The following is a 15,582-nucleotide window of genomic DNA, read 5'->3' on the forward strand; positions in this document are numbered from 1 at the left end:
CGACTCTAAAAACTTTTTTACGATTTATTCTTTTTGCGTCCTGATGAAGACAACTTGAAGAACGGAAGATTCCATCAACATTTGAGGGACACTTTTGCACCGCTCGTTGTACGATACGTCGATCTAATGGAAACTTCGATAGCACAATCGATTCACAAAGGATTCGAAAAGGAGAGATGGGAAATAAAGGGAAACGGATGTGCTACGTCCGAGGATTTGTTCTGGAAATTAGACGCCTTGCAATCTTTTATCGGTGGTTTACACTGGCCTGATCAAGAATTTCGTTCGCATCTCGAGCAACGCTTAAAATTAATGGCTTGCGACATGATTGAATCTTGCATTCAACGTACAGACTCGGCTTTTCAGCAATGGCTCAAAAAAGGCGTCACATTTATTTCTACGGATTATATTATACCGTCGGAAATGTGCGCAATGGTGAACGTTATCTTGGACGCGAAGAATCAGAGTTTTAAGCTTTGCGCTGTCGATGGAGTCGATGTGGTAAGTCGTAAGATCGTTGATTTCTTTCGGGGACTCTATTTTCGCGAAAATGTCATTTATAAAAACACGTTTAATAAATACAAAAGATCACAAATGGGTAACGTAGCTTCTCAATCGTTTTGAATCATTTTTATCACAATTTATTACATTTTTATACTCGATTTATTATTGATTATTATCAGCAGTAGACGATACTATGCAAGTATTTTGAAATAACGAACAAATACGTAGGAGGCTTTCTCGTTGAATGACTTCCGAAAGTGGAAAAGAATATTTTTGCAATTTTTTGAAACTCGATATGTGAAAGATTTTGACAAATTTCATCACTTTTCAACTTGTTCGAACCGCTGATTTTCACCTTTATTTTTCATTTTTCATTCTTTCGCTCAAATCTCAATTGACAAAGATCCAACACGTTGGATTTTTCGAAACGGTTGACAGAAAATAGTCTCAGGGAAGATGAAAAATTCAAGACACTACCATTATCCAAAAAACTGTTCAATTGTTAAAGAAAAATGTTAAATCGTATTTTCGAAAATGTGCATGAAAACACTCTTCATCTGTCGGCGTAATATTCGAAGAGTCCAATCGAGTTTCGAAAAGGGAAGCAGAAATCATTTTTTTCCATGTTTCGAGCCAATTTTTGTTTGTTTTTATAGCGAACAATAGAAGTACATTTCTGCGCTATATATATAAATAGACAAATGTAGAATAAAACGTTTGTAGCATAAACGATACTGAGATTTAAGTAGTAAAAAAATGATGGCTGAAAAATCGTTCATTGGTAGTGGGAATCAATGAGATCAGGAATAGAAACATTGGAAAGCGAAGGCTCGGGTCTGTACAACGATGTGGTCAAATTTTTTCAATTTTCTAGCATCAATACCACGCGAAAATCGATGACTTGATCGACAAAACGTCCACGAGTATGAGCCAAGGAATGATCAATAAACTCGTCACAGTGTTGGAAACAACGCTGTCGAAACTGTCACGGTACGACGAGGGTTCTTTCATCGGTTCGATTCTGTGCTTTACGGTATGTAACAGTTATAATGAACATGAATTTCAATCCCCTACGAAAAATGGTCAATGAAATATTCATCGAGGCTGTTGAAAAACTTTGACAGAAAGTGTCAGGGAGCGGAAAGGAAATGGGTCAGGCCTACGTAAACTTCACGAGGAATTGCATGGATCAAATACGTAGCAAAGTCATCGACGAATTATGGATTTTGAACTTCTTCGAGGTTCGCTGATCTCCGTTAATTTCCCAGCGAAACATAAAAATTTCTTGAAAATGCAAATTCTTCCTCGGCTTTTGTGACGACCCGAGTATTAATTAATCTTTTATTTTTACAGCAATGGTACACCCTGCAAATACAGATGCTCTGCAACTGGCTCTCGGACAGACTGGATCACAGTCTCCATCTTTATCAGTGTACCTGCCTAGCTCAAGTGGTCAAGAAAATATATTCGGATTTCGAGCTACAGGGTGTCATGGAGGACAAATTAAACTCCCAGACATATCAAACGATTTCGTCGAGAATGCAGACGGAGGAAGCAACTTGTGCCTTAACCATGAGCTCTCAGAACGAAGAGTAAGCTTTCGTCACGTAGAAATTAAAAAAAAAATAAGTCATCGTTTCTTTTAAATTCAACATCCAAGTCTAAAATGATTTCAAATTATCTGATTTCTTCACGCATTTTAACCAAATTCGGAAGCTCAAAGAGGACGGTTTCGAAGTTGGGCTCATTATTTATCTTTCAATGATTCAAATTAATAAAATTTTGACATGTTTGTGAATGATTGATGATTGACGTGATTTGTTAATTGAACAGGGGTCTCTCGGAGAACGGTAACGATGACGAGGTCGAGAGGCCAAAAACGAAGGTGACGATAGTCGAGTCAGGTGGTGAGGATGGCAATTCATTGACGAACATCACCAACGTGACATCGAATGTAGTTGGAAAGGTTGGAAGTATGTTCGGCAAGGGGATCGGTGGCCTTTCCACCAAGTTCGGCGGGGGAAGTTGGTTCTAGTTGATCGATATAGCGACAACACTGCGGTGACATACCCCGGCGAGCTGACAGGACTCGTTGAAACGATAAATAGCAGGAAAATAATAAGAATAAAGAGAAATATGAAGTAAAAATGAAATGGGAGATGAAAGAGAGCGCGGGAGATCAGAAAGGAAAAGCCTCAATTTGCCTAGGACCTTCGTTCACTTGTCTCAAAAATTCAATCGAAAAACAGTCAGACGCACCAATATTTCCAGCGAATGAATAAGGAATGAGCGGCTCGAACGCCGTGGAAAGCCAAAAGCGAAAGCACGTGGAAGATAATGCGAGGATAAAGTAACAAAGCGTCGAGAGTTCCGGAGAGAAATGGACGTCAAGGTCGAACCTTGAAAGTAAACGAAGAATCGGACGGACCGAGAGAAAAAGAAATATTTATTAGTAGAGAAGTGATTGAAGAGAAGGAGAATAAAGGGGAGCAATTATTTGAACGAATGGTGATCACGAAGTTTTTAATCTTGAAAAACGTGTGAATTATTCGCTCGAATCACGATCTCGCCGCAAAAAAATATGATAATGATTTAATTAGAGCAAATGTTACGAAGCAGATGCGGGGGCGGAAAGAAAAGAATGAAAAAAACATATTTAGTCATACATGTGTGAAAACCAAAGAAGCCAAAGAATATGAAAATATAAAATTAAACAAATGGCACGAATAACAAATGTCCACGAGTATGGGACGAAGCTTTAGAGCAAATTAAAAAAAAAAACATACGATATATCGAATATGTCGCATCGAGAGTATACAGTAGAACTTTTGGTTTCGTTCTTTCTTTTTTAAACGTTGATTCTCAATTTTCATTTTCTTATGCTTTTGAATTTTCAGTCTGTTTGTGACAGCGAACGTAGCGCCGTTAACGTAAGAAGTGAAACACACACAGACATATTTACAAACACGAATGAAAAACAGACACGAACACACGGGGGGCGTGTTTAGCGACCGTTTCGTCCGATTGTAGATCTAAACGAGTGACATTTATATAAACATATGTATTGAGACGTATCAAGATAGCAAAAAAAGGAGAAAAGCATGAAAAAATTGTGAATTTTCATTGAGCTCGTTTGTTTCGTTGAATAATTTCTTGTTTCATATTACAAAGTAGAATAAAGAGAGAGAAAGAGAGAGAGAGAGAGAGAGAAGTAAATAAGAGAAAAAAATCATGACTAAATTCGGTGGGTAGGAAAATCTGTTAAACGAATGAATCACGAAGTTGTTTTTGTAAATAAATTTTAGCAGGAATGTGAAACTGGAGTAAGCGAGCGAGCGAGATAGAGAGAGCAAGAGAGAGAAATAACTTTTTATATAATATAAATTGCGCGAGTCAATGACGACGAAACCGTGTGTGACTAGTTGATATTTTTCGCCAATTTTTCCCTTTGTTTTCTCCCCCCCCCCCCCCCCCCCCCGCTCGAAACATATTTATCGATTTTCGAAAGGTGAAAAGACAAATAATAAGTGAAGATGAGTAAATTGTACAAAAGAAGGGAAGAATTTTCATTTCTTCCCTCTTTTTCGCATGCTCACCTGCGAATTTTCAATAATTCCAAACACATTTAAAAAAACACAATAACAGAAAACAGTATTGTCAGATATTTGTTTTTGTTTTCATACGAATTTACGAGCGTAATCGCAACAGTGCACAGCGGGCTAAGAGAAAACGACAAAAAAAAAAACGAAACGAGAAAGAAAAAATAAAACAAACACTTCGGACAAAATTACGTCTCGAAGTTACGAATAATTATAATTTTCATGATAATAACGTAGCGTGCAGGACGTAAGAGAGGATAGAGAGGAGATTGTTTCGGCCTCATTTTTCGTGAACGTAAATGTGGGAATGAAACAAAAGAAAATATTCAATATACGAAAGGGATTTAAAAGAAAACGAAAATAAAATCCAAAAAATACGTTTATCTCGTTCTCGTCGTCGAGAGGGAGTCCTAGGAGCGTGTATTAAAAAAAAAAACAAAGAAACAGAAGGAAACGAAGAATCCTCGATTCGATAATATCTTTAGTAAAAAAAAAAAAGGGGGAAAAAAGCAAAATGAAAAAAGCAAACAACAACAATTAAAAATAATAATAAAACCTGTACAAAGTTTAGACTGACCGTAAGTAAGTGAAATTGGCCTTGCATCGAAGCACCGATAGATTTCTTTAGATTCTAATTACTTCGGCAACGAATCGTATGTATGTGTGTGTACATGTATCTATATTTATGTGTATAAACATATATGTATTTGATTGGCAAGAAATATATGTAGACACACAGACATACGTGAGTAAATAACGCTGCATATTGTATCGAACAGGTTAATTGAAAATCGTCGTGTTAAATAATGAGTGAATATGGCAAAAAATTTGAGTTTCAAGAAGCGAGATAAAAAATGCAAAATAAAAGTGACCTAAAGACGGAAAAAAAAACGGTAAATAAAAACGAAGCTAAATTATTATGTACTAAACTATAGAAATTCTGAAAAATCAAGAAAAGAAAAAACGAATAAGAAAGAAGATTAAAATGACGATGAGTTCTAGGGTCGTTACGATTATCATGATTATCATTACTATACTTACTATCGTCGAAATGCTGTTATTAATCTGTAAAAGCATAGTTTCATTAGACTTTAGAAAAAGACGAAGAACAGCGGTTTCCAACCGTGACGATCGAAACTCTTTTTCGCTCTTCGACGATTAAACTAATTATGTAGTTCCTTGCACTTCTAATATCTCAAAAATTTCGATTTTATTCTACTTCTACTTCTTCTTCTTCTTCTTCTTCTTCTTCTTCTCCATTATTGCGTTTTCTGTCGTCTTTGTCAATGAAAATAAAAAAGCTCCAAGTAACGAATCAAATATGAAAATAATAATATGAACGAAACGAAAGAAAAGAGAAGAGAAAATAAAAAACAAAATAACTTACGAAAGACGAATAATTCAATCCATGCGTTTGAAAGAAACGATTCTAACTCCTAGCCAGGTGTTCTTCAGCACATTTGAATTTTACTCAATTGTTGTTCTCTCGTTAATAAAAAAGACGTGTGGAAAAAAAATTAAACGAAAAGAAACTAACGGCACGGTGGATACACGGCAAAAAGGATCTCTCGCATTTTTGTGTGTCCTACTATACATGTATTTGTGACATTTTTTTATGTAAGCATATTTTAGAGGACATTAGGTGAGCTTCAATAAACGAAATGTAACGTTTTCTCTATTTTAGTACTCGGTCAAAAATGCCAATTTTTCAATAGTATTTTTTTTCTTCGATTCACCAATCCAAATTCATTTGCAATACGATTTTGACTGATCTGGAATCTCTACATTGGCATTATCGGGGAGAAAAACTGTAGGCAAATCCTCTAAAGCATCGCTCCAATTTAAACATGCATAAATTCATTTATACATGTATACAGACACTACCTTCTCGTACGACGAACGGTTTCATTCGGCATGCCGCTTACATTTCCGGTGAAAAAAGAAAATAACGATCACGCATATCACAACTTGAACGATCTCATGTCGTCTCACTCTCCAATCTTATCTAATCCTCACGCTGTGCGAAATATCATTGTCATTTACTTTTTTACTATATATCTATGTATATCTCTCGCTCATTCGCACGATTCGTAGTTAAATAACACTCAATATCCAAGCCTATCTCACACATATGCCATTACGATCATTCGTTTTTAATGTGACGAAAACACTAGAAGGAAAAAAATAACGAAAGAAAACACGCTGTGCATCTGTACGAGATCTACGAGCAGCTTATACGAATTTTTCACTCACTCATGTTATTATTCTTATTACCATTGTTATCGTTATTTATTTGACCGTTTTTTTTTTTTAATATTTTCTTCTTATTTTGTCTCGAAATGCATTTTATGAACAATATCAAATATCAAACGCTTTTATTGCACCGCGACAAGTGTTACGAAAGTGTACGAGCAGAATGTAGCGCGAGCGACGAGTGGCGCGTCATATATATGTGTACATAATAAAAAAACAAAACGTTTGCAAGAATTTTTCCTCCGGACTATGTTGAAAATTCTTCAAGAATCGCCCCCGTACAGCTTACTCTCCCGACTTTCGGTCATTTTCCGGTTCTTTTGGAGATGTTGAAAAATATTTGTTTCCAATCCATTTTCTTTAATTATCACACTCTGATGTATTCTGGAATCCTTCGGACAAGTTCATTGCATTTTATAACACTTTAACTTGCTTTCCCCTCCAAACAAAGAAAGAAAAAATATTTTTCGAGTACGGGGTATGTTTTTTTGACACCGGTCGTCCACTGTGGCAGTTTATTGTATTAAAAAAAAGCTAAATTTCACGCATTGTCATCTTCGATAATTGTAACAAAAATGGCTAGTATATGAGGGGCTGAAATATTTTGTTTTGTTTTCATTACCGGTTTGTTAGCACAATGCTTGCGAAAAGATAAGTATCGGGCGATGTAATTTGATCATCAAGAAAGTGGAGAAAACTACTTTTCATGTAATTTGTTTCTAGATTAGATAAATCATCGTGAATCTGATGCGGCGCTAGAAATGAAGGGAATCTGCCGGTTGGAATTTAAACTCTGTCTCGATCCCACGAGAATACCCGAAACGATTCGTCAAAATTCGTAACACACTGATCCTATGCTTTGAGTGCATCCCAGTGCATCCAAGTGCATCCTTGGCTCTCTTGGCTTTGTTAAAGATGCGCATGCGCGCTTCATTCATAGCGCATGCGCTGAATTCGTGGTATTGTTGGTAAGCCTCATGGTAAAGAAAAAACGAAATCAGTGCTGACTCGCAGTCGACGAGAGAATCGTAATCAGAGCCCCTGGAGGCGAGAACGCACGAGGGTTTCCCAAGTGCCACGCGTGTTCAATTAATTTTTTCCCTCCTAACGGGAGTTGCGTTAATTGTGTGAATTGAAGAAAGGTCCCGTCGTTACGTTCGATAAAAACAAATAATCATGCTCACGGTAAATATGATGAATGATCTAGCGTAGGAAAAACATTAGAAATGCTCACCTCGCCGAACGTTTTTACTCGTCACTCGCGTCATTATGATTATTTAATATCACGCGATCTTCAACGATTAATTTTTCTTACGTTTTTTCTCGTACTTCAGTTTTCTTGACAATCATATATTAATGTTTTTGTTTTTCCACTCAGTCCGTGGCAAGGCAAGTTGCTCGTCGTTCTTTCTCCACCTCAAAATTGGCAGCTGCACAGCAGGTAAGACGTTCGTTTTTTTATTCCACATTCTTTCATCCGTTTCTTTCCTTTTCGCTTCCATGTTTCTCTTGGCTCTTTCATCGTGTTCTACTTTACTCTTGCGATCTAACCTGTATCGAATCTACATGAAAATTCTGTCTAGCGTTTCCTCTACAAATCCCCTTCGAAGTGAAATAGATTTTGAAAACATTTACCGTTTTTTTAAATATCCGCGAGAGCCCGCGCGTTTAAAATTGTTAGCTAATATAAGAGCCAACCGTGTTGAAGGGCGTCAGAGGTCATACGATATGCAACTCGTAATTGGTAAATTATCGTTATTTATACGAATCGATATATGCTGATCTGATACCTTCGGAAAATGTCAATCTCAAAAAATCTTCGAGTTCTCTCCTTTTTTTTATTTTGTTACCTGTCGAAATTTAGATGACTGTTCGAGATGCTCTCAATTCTGCACTTGACGAGGAAATGGAGAGAGACGAGAAAGTTTTCCTTATGGGTGAAGAGGTTGCCCTCTATGACGGAGCTTACAAAGTCTCCAGGGGTCTCTGGAAAAAGTACGGTGAAAAAAGGGTCATCGACACACCTATCACCGAATCAGGATTCACTGGAATGGCTGTAGGAGCAGCGATGGTAAATAAGAGATTTAAAAAAAAACACAATAGAACTTCTTTCAGTCAACAAATTGAAGAATAAACACTTTGAGTTAAGAATTTCTTTCAAGTTGCAAGAGAATTCAAATATTTTTCCTGATCAAAACAAATTTTGCCTTGTAAAAGATTCACTAAAGTTTTATTTTGGATATCAATAAGTTTCAAAAGTTGTATGGTAAGTTAAAAATACAGGAAAGTGTGTTGGAATGGTGTAATTGCTTTTTTCAAAGCTTGTGCTATCATCTTTGAAAATTAAACGGATTAAACATAAGTTTTTTCCTGAATATTTTGAGAATTTCATAAATTCCAGTAAAAATGATTTCCAGGCTGGTCTACGTCCGGTGTGCGAATTCATGACGTACAATTTTTCAATGCAAGCTATTGATCAGATAATCAATTCAGCGGCAAAAACATTTTACATGTCAGCTGGAAGAGTCAATGTACCGATAGTGTTTCGTGGACCGAACGGAGCAGCAGCAGGAGTGGGTGCTCAACATTCGCAGTGTTTTGGAGCTTGGTACAGTCACTGTCCAGGATTGAAAGTTGTCTCCCCTTATACCAGCGAAGATGCTAAGGGTCTTTTGAAAGCAGCCATACGTGATCCTGACCCGGTGGTAGTATTGGAAAATGAACTGCTCTACGGTGTCCAATATCCAGTCTCGGACGAAGTATTGTCAAAGGATTTCGTCTTACCGATTGGCAAAGCAAAAATCGAACGCGCTGGCAAACACGTTACTCTCATCTCACATTCCAAGGGAGTGGAACAGGCGCTCGAAGCTGCCAATGAATTAGCCGGCAAAGGCATCGAGGCTGAAGTCATTAATCTTCGTTCACTCAGGCCTCTTGATACCGAAACAATTTTAAAATCAGTCGTCAAAACTCATCATGTTATTACCGTCGAACAGGGCTGGCCCCAGTCCGGTATTGGTGCTGAAATTTGTGCCAGAATCATGGAAAGTAAGTGTGAACTGTTTTCTCACCAAGTTCATTTAAAAAAATCATCTGATTGCTGAAGTTTCAATAAGAATTCAGATGTTGATTGACATTTTTATTTGCACATTGAGTTGGACTCGAGGGGCACACTGAATTCACATTATTTTGTATTCAAATCCTTAACAATGGCTGTTTAATAAATTTCAACTCTAAATCTCAATAATTAAATTCGCTAAATGTGAACACTCTAATTCGATCACAATCTTCTTTTTAGAATAAAATGTTTTTCTCATTCAATTATAACAATTGATAACTGAATGCCGCTTTGTTTTTTTCATAACAAAAAATTGTTTTTTCACTAAAAAATTGAATTGCCTTTCGATCCTTCACATGGTTAACGATGCTTTATTCTTCGCTATTTTTTCATATCTTCTAAATAATAATTAACCATTTATTATCAAACGTCTCCGATTTCATAATTAAAAAATTGCCAAAGCCCTATTTTTTTCATGTTTCCACATCTAGTGTGTAAATTCGTCTTAGAAAAATTGAACAAATGTTTCTGTGACATAAGATAGGTCCAACTTTTCGTTTCTCCGTTAAATACAGCATATTCCTTCAAAGTTTAATTAAATCGTTCATATTTAAAAACGTTCATCACATTTTTTTTTCTCATTTTCCAGGCGAAGCCTTTTTCCACCTTGATGCGCCGGTGATTCGTGTGACTGGTGTTGATACACCAATGCCGTATACTAAAAGCTTAGAGGCAATCGCTTTGCCACGAAAGGAAGATATCGTAATGACCGTGAATAAAATATTGGGTGTATCGCAGTAGCCAAATTGAATAATAATAATAATAATTTTAAAATCTGTACATCCATTGATACCCTTAATGGATCGTGTATGACGTCGGATCATCAAAATCTCTGTTGGTGCTGCTTTTATCCCGATAGCGTCGATTATTCGTTGGCACTCGAATGAAAAATAGTTTGAAAACAAAGAAAAATCGAAAAATCCCTCTACAACAATTGTTATCGGACGACAATCGTGATCAGTACGAACGATTCATTTTCTGTTAACGTTTAATTCGAAAATCGTCATCCATGTCGAATTATTGCCAGTTAATTTTAAAGACAATCCGTCAACTGAGTCTTGATATAAAAAAAAGCGAGTACACTCAAAGATTATGTCGAAAAATCGAACTGTTGGTTGATTTGGCGAAAATCATAGATTGGGATAGATCGATGTATCATATACATCGGTATTAGAAGGGCTAGAAAATTACAAATACAAAAAAAAACTCGAACTGGAATGCGGCTGTAAAAACATAAGTAAAAAAAAAACTCAAGTCATTGAACATCGACACGCCGAGGCCGCCACGCTTAAAATCTTTTGCTCTTATTAGCGAAACGTATGAAAAATCCAATGAATACTGTGTGTACATTTTTGCACGATATAGAGCTCGAAAGAAAATACAAAATAAACACAAATCTCGATCGGTCTAGCGTGTTGATGTAATAGTCGTAGTTAAGTAAATATTATGTCGATATCGGGCAAGGAAACACGTACGGAACGTCGGTATAAACTCTCCTTCCTCGCTGTCAGCGTTATTTATTACAGAGAACATACGAGATTGAGAAAAACAAAAACGAACGATTTATCGAGTTATTACCAGCAAAAAACAAATAACAAAGAAATCAAAGAAAAAAACTGAAAAAAAAACAACAAAATATGAAAATAAATTGTAATATATGATCATTTTTTTATCGTGTACTTCTTCGACTTCGATCCTTATACATTTTCCTAACTCCTCTACCGCTGCTCACTTCGTTAACTACCAGTTGTCACGTGTGATACATTCGTAGAAGACAACTCGACACGACTTTCATGTAGCGCTCGAAAGCGTCTCGAAGAACACTTTCCCTGTTGAATGAATAAATAAATTGAGTATGAACGGCTCCCTGACACGTAAATGCGGCCGCTGCGTCAATTCAATTTACGGATGGTCTTTATAGAAAAAAATATTAAATAAACTTCCTTGATATTTATATTTGCGTTGTTGGAGAAAAATTGTTCGGTTTTTTAAAATTTATCACTTGCCTAAGTACATCCATGTCGAGAGCACATTGCGTGTATGCAGCCAAGAAGTTTCGTAAATCTGTGTGAGACCAATTTGCTTGTCGCCACGGTTCTATGCATCTTTCGACCAATTCGAGGAAGAAAAATCTCAATTCTCGCGACCGATGAAGATTACAGCCAATGCCTAATATAGACCTCGAGTAAGATCGGAAGTTCGTGTCTAATTCTTGATACGAACGATCCAGGAGCGTGGGCTTCACTTTGATGCAAACGAGGCTGAAAATTTCCACTTTTCAGAGAAGGTAATAAATATTGAAAATCGAAGATTGTTTGTCACCAAAATACAAGACATGTAATTTGAATGATAAACGTATTTTTAAAAATTCTTAAAAATGAATAAGTCTACAAATAAAACGCACTGCTTATGATGCTTATCGTTCTCCAGCAAGACTCGACACTCTGGTAACTCGAGAAGGAATTCCTTGTCCAAATCTGTATCAAAATATTCCGATCCTGTGTAGCGATAAGACCACGATGCCATCATGACATTTGCACAGTGATAGAGATCGGGAAACGTGAGAAACTGCAATTTCCGTTTGTTCATTTCAAATCTTAGACACGCGATGAAAACTACAGCTGCGTAACGTCTGCAACGTGGTGAAATAAACATTTAAATTTGTGCAATATAATATGGAAAAGAAGATCAATAATTGATATCTCACTTAGCCAAATCTTCAGGTAGTAAAAAATGTTGTTTTATATTTGTGACCAAAGAACCTGGTAAATCTTCAACGACTTTGAAAACTCTTTTGACATTGTCGTACTGTCTTCTACAACTCTTCAAAGTGACTCCTGTTTTTTCTGCCACTTCATCCATATCTTTTCTGCTCTTGGATGTAAGCTTTTTGCCCAACAATTCTCTTACAACTGCGTCATCGAATTCATAATACCTGAAAGTCCAAAATAAGAAAAAATAAGTATTGAATTATGCACGTTTGTTATAAATACATTGTGACGCAAAATATTTCTTAGAGAATTCAAATAATTTGGTTGTCCAAGTTCACGATTCTTACATTTCAATCAACATGTGACTAGTTTGAGGCTCTATTTGAAAAGCCAGCTGCTCGCTTGCCAATTTTGTAGGTGTTTGAAGCAATTTCTCAAGAAGAGAGTAAGTACGATAATGATCCAGAACATCTGAAGCAACTAAATCAATCGGGGCGCTCGTTTGCTGACATATTCCTCTTTGATGTAAAATACTAACAGCGTCACTGGCTAATGAGAAAAAATAAAAATTTGTCAATTCAACTTTATGGTTATTCGTTACAGAGAAATGTTTGAATTAAATGGATTTATATAGATTCATACAGATTACTTCATTTTACTGCATTAAAAAAATGCACAATAAATTAAATAACGACATTTAAAGACGGGGTGAAAGACGGGGCTGGTTCGTTTCATCGTTTAAAATGAAATTCGTTTGAAACGAAAGATTTTTTTTTAAATTCTTACACGAATGTCCATCGACCCAAAGTTGATAAACTTCAGGATCAACGAGAGTATAATTGCTGATAAAAACATCTACTTCCGATAACATATTGAACTGTTATATTAAGTACTCTTGACCGGTATTTTAATAACAATAAAAACCGAATATAGCAGCTATTTATGACATGTTTCTCGTTCAACTCTCCATGTTGCAGCTGATCGACTCAATAGACGGTTATAAACTGAATAACTGAAAACTGACTCCAAATCGGGTATGGGCGCATATTACCCACCGTGCATATTCCCCATTGAAATTTTGCATTGGCATCACTGGGCTTGAACACGAAGAACGAAGATTCATAGAGAGGCATGATACTAATAGAAAATATTTTTCTGTTTTATCATTCGTTATAAGTATTAATGAATATGTAGTATACAGATAGAGCGTCGGGTTGTATTTTTTGGAGTCAGCAGCGCTGATCACTCGCTAATTCAAATATTGAAGTGCTGCATGAGCACTTGAAGAAAAAAAAACGACGACAGAGATTCTCAACTTTGTTGACAGTCGAGTAAAGACGCATTTACATCTTTACCAGAAACATTTCCACGAAAATTTGCATAACTACCACCATATATCAACTCTGCAAAACATTCTATTCGTAAATCTATAAATCGCAAAGACTGTATCATGAAAATAAATAATATGAAAATATTATATCTAACGGTTCATTATTTGAAAAAAATACTTCCATGAAATATCCAAACGTCATCCTGACGTTCACGTGTTTTGATCATTCGATCGGCAGAATGTCTACATTTGTAATATGAAAATCATTTTTCATATTTCGCGCACTCGTATTTAAAAAAAAAATCGTTGGTGTAGTTACTCACGGTTACAGGAACAGCAGGCCTCGATCTTCTTCCTACCTTTTTCTCTCGCGATCCTTGCGACTGCGTTGTCCTCGACGATCCTCTCCCTCTCGGTCTTCCTCCACGATCCTTTCGCTTTCCCTTTGCCTCTACGATTCTCTTATCCTGCTGCTCCATGGTTCTGATCATAAAGAACTTTCCACATATTTTCAACACACTTTTCTTCCAATGTTTTTTCGTCCTCCCATGTTTGGAATTTATCATTTCACCTTTAACTTTTGTTATCACTTCACCGTATCGCAGAAAATCGTAATCGCGATTCATTATCACAAAGTTATATTTCCGCTGGTCTTTTTTTCGAGAACGAACTTGGGTTTTTATTCACCAAAAATTTAACTTTATACCGACGCGAGAGAAAAAATTCGTTATTTAATTGTACGACCGATTGAATACGAAAATTAACATAAACGAAAAAAAATGTCCCCATTTTCAGAGAGGGCTCTTCTTTACCTACTCTTCCCTAGGTTTTTTCCCCAGAAAACCGTTTTTGCGCAAATGGATAAGCCAATATGTCGAGTAACAGAAACAATTGTAGTGACAAAACCTGTACCACCGTTTCATAGAGAATATCGAGTGTGCCCGCGTGCGTGCACGCGTGGTCGGTTGCTCGCGTCCTATTGTTAGCATTTGACTAGTAAAAACTATTCGTAATGCTGTACATAGCTGCGGTTATACGCGTTGCGTGCGTTGCTTAGCGTGCAGCGTTTGCAACTCCGACTTATCTGCATGGAATCTTGCCTGCGCGACTTCAAAGTGATACAGAAACTGTATCGAGCTCGGAACTGTGTCAAACTATCCGCTATGGAGTAGATTTACTGACTGTCCGTCTTCGCTTGCCGACAACCCCATGGCTTTAGGACCGTGCGTTAGGTGCTTTGCTTTGCGTTGCGTTGCTCGGGGTATGCTTGCATCTTAGCTCGCTTGCGGACACGCGCGCGTGCGAGCATACACAAGATTCTCGAAGCTATGTTACAGGCGTCACTAAACTCTTTCTGTTACTGGCCCTTGCCTCGATACTATTTTTCACGAATTACCAAAATTTTATAAATACTCATTCATGTGCAAATTTTGTAATAATAATAACATCGAGTGCGAGGACTTCCCTATCGACTTATCTATATAGTTGCGTCAAAAATAGGAATCTCAGAATAAAGAAAAAAAATGTATATTGACAAGGAGCGAATAATTATTTTTTATTAAATTTCAACTTTAATATTCGTTACGTTGTGTTTTCCTGTCTTTTATCGATTCGCACGATCTTAAGTTCTTTTATTTTGTAATTTAGATGACCGATCAGTTGCTTCAGCGAGATTGAATTTACTGTTAAAATTATGAAATAATTGTTAAAGCTACAATAATTGATAAAATTATGACCGCTACCAATTTTTATTGGTTTCTATTTTATTTGTTTATCGATTGATTGAAAAAAATTAAATCGTAAAAAAAGATTATTTTAGTCATTCAGGATAAAGTAGGATTCCACGTGTCGTATTTCGTGCCCCGTTTTCTCAATGCACTGGAATGTACAATGCCTAGCAATAACGGAACGCTCACGTACCGCACGATTCTTCACCCTACGCCCGCCGGGCGGTGAGTGAAGCGAAAAGCGAAACGTGTGCGCCTCTCTCCTGTCCAGCCCTCGGGCCGGAGCTCCCCCTTCCTGTGCGCGCCGAGCGGGCCGAGCGACGTGAGTGAAGCGAATCAT

General features: G+C 36.8%; 3 protein-coding genes across 6 annotated transcripts in view; 2 read left to right on the plus strand and 1 right to left on the minus strand.

Annotated features, from left to right (window-relative positions):
* Cadps (calcium-dependent secretion activator 1) overlaps positions 1 to 6,590 on the plus strand; it is a 29,681-nt gene extending 23,091 nt beyond the window's left edge. For all 3 annotated transcript variants that reach the window (XM_043427548.1, XM_043427547.1, XM_043427549.1), the window contains exons 12-16: positions 50 to 501; positions 1,379 to 1,537; positions 1,629 to 1,745; positions 1,858 to 2,096; positions 2,338 to 6,590. In XM_043427548.1, the coding sequence (XP_043283483.1) occupies positions 50 to 501; positions 1,379 to 1,537; positions 1,629 to 1,745; positions 1,858 to 2,096; positions 2,338 to 2,539 (1,169 nt within the window). In that variant the 3' untranslated portion in view covers positions 2,540 to 6,590. The remainder of the gene's footprint in view (positions 1 to 49; positions 502 to 1,378; positions 1,538 to 1,628; positions 1,746 to 1,857; positions 2,097 to 2,337) is intronic.
* A 756-nt stretch (positions 6,591 to 7,346) lies between these two features.
* Pdhb (Pyruvate dehydrogenase E1 beta subunit) lies at positions 7,347 to 11,140 on the plus strand. The gene is made up of 5 exons (XM_043427553.1): positions 7,347 to 7,541; positions 7,735 to 7,797; positions 8,221 to 8,427; positions 8,774 to 9,404; positions 10,064 to 11,140. Exons 1-5 carry the CDS (start codon positions 7,533 to 7,535, stop codon positions 10,213 to 10,215), a joined length of 1,062 nt encoding a protein of 353 aa, XP_043283488.1. The 5' UTR covers positions 7,347 to 7,532; the 3' UTR covers positions 10,216 to 11,140.
* Fibp (acidic fibroblast growth factor intracellular-binding protein) lies at positions 10,962 to 13,892 on the minus strand. 2 transcript variants are annotated; one of them, XM_043427552.1, is made up of 6 exons: positions 13,875 to 13,892; positions 12,533 to 12,734; positions 12,182 to 12,409; positions 11,879 to 12,106; positions 11,481 to 11,735; positions 10,962 to 11,303 (listed from the first exon to the last, which is right to left on the minus strand). In XM_043427552.1, exons 2-6 carry the CDS (start codon positions 12,544 to 12,546, stop codon positions 11,225 to 11,227), a joined length of 804 nt encoding a protein of 267 aa, XP_043283487.1. In that variant the 5' UTR covers positions 12,547 to 12,734; positions 13,875 to 13,892; the 3' UTR covers positions 10,962 to 11,224. The 2 variants fall into 2 exon arrangements, with proteins under 2 accessions (XP_043283487.1, XP_043283486.1); XM_043427551.1 differs by lacking the exon at positions 13,875 to 13,892 and adding an exon at positions 12,972 to 13,199.
* Between the last annotated feature and the right edge of the window lie 1,690 nt (positions 13,893 to 15,582).

The sequence above is a fragment of the Venturia canescens genome, chromosome 8 (assembly GCF_019457755.1).
Source record: "Venturia canescens isolate UGA chromosome 8, ASM1945775v1, whole genome shotgun sequence".
Classification (NCBI taxonomy): Eukaryota; Metazoa; Arthropoda; class Insecta; order Hymenoptera; family Ichneumonidae; genus Venturia; species Venturia canescens.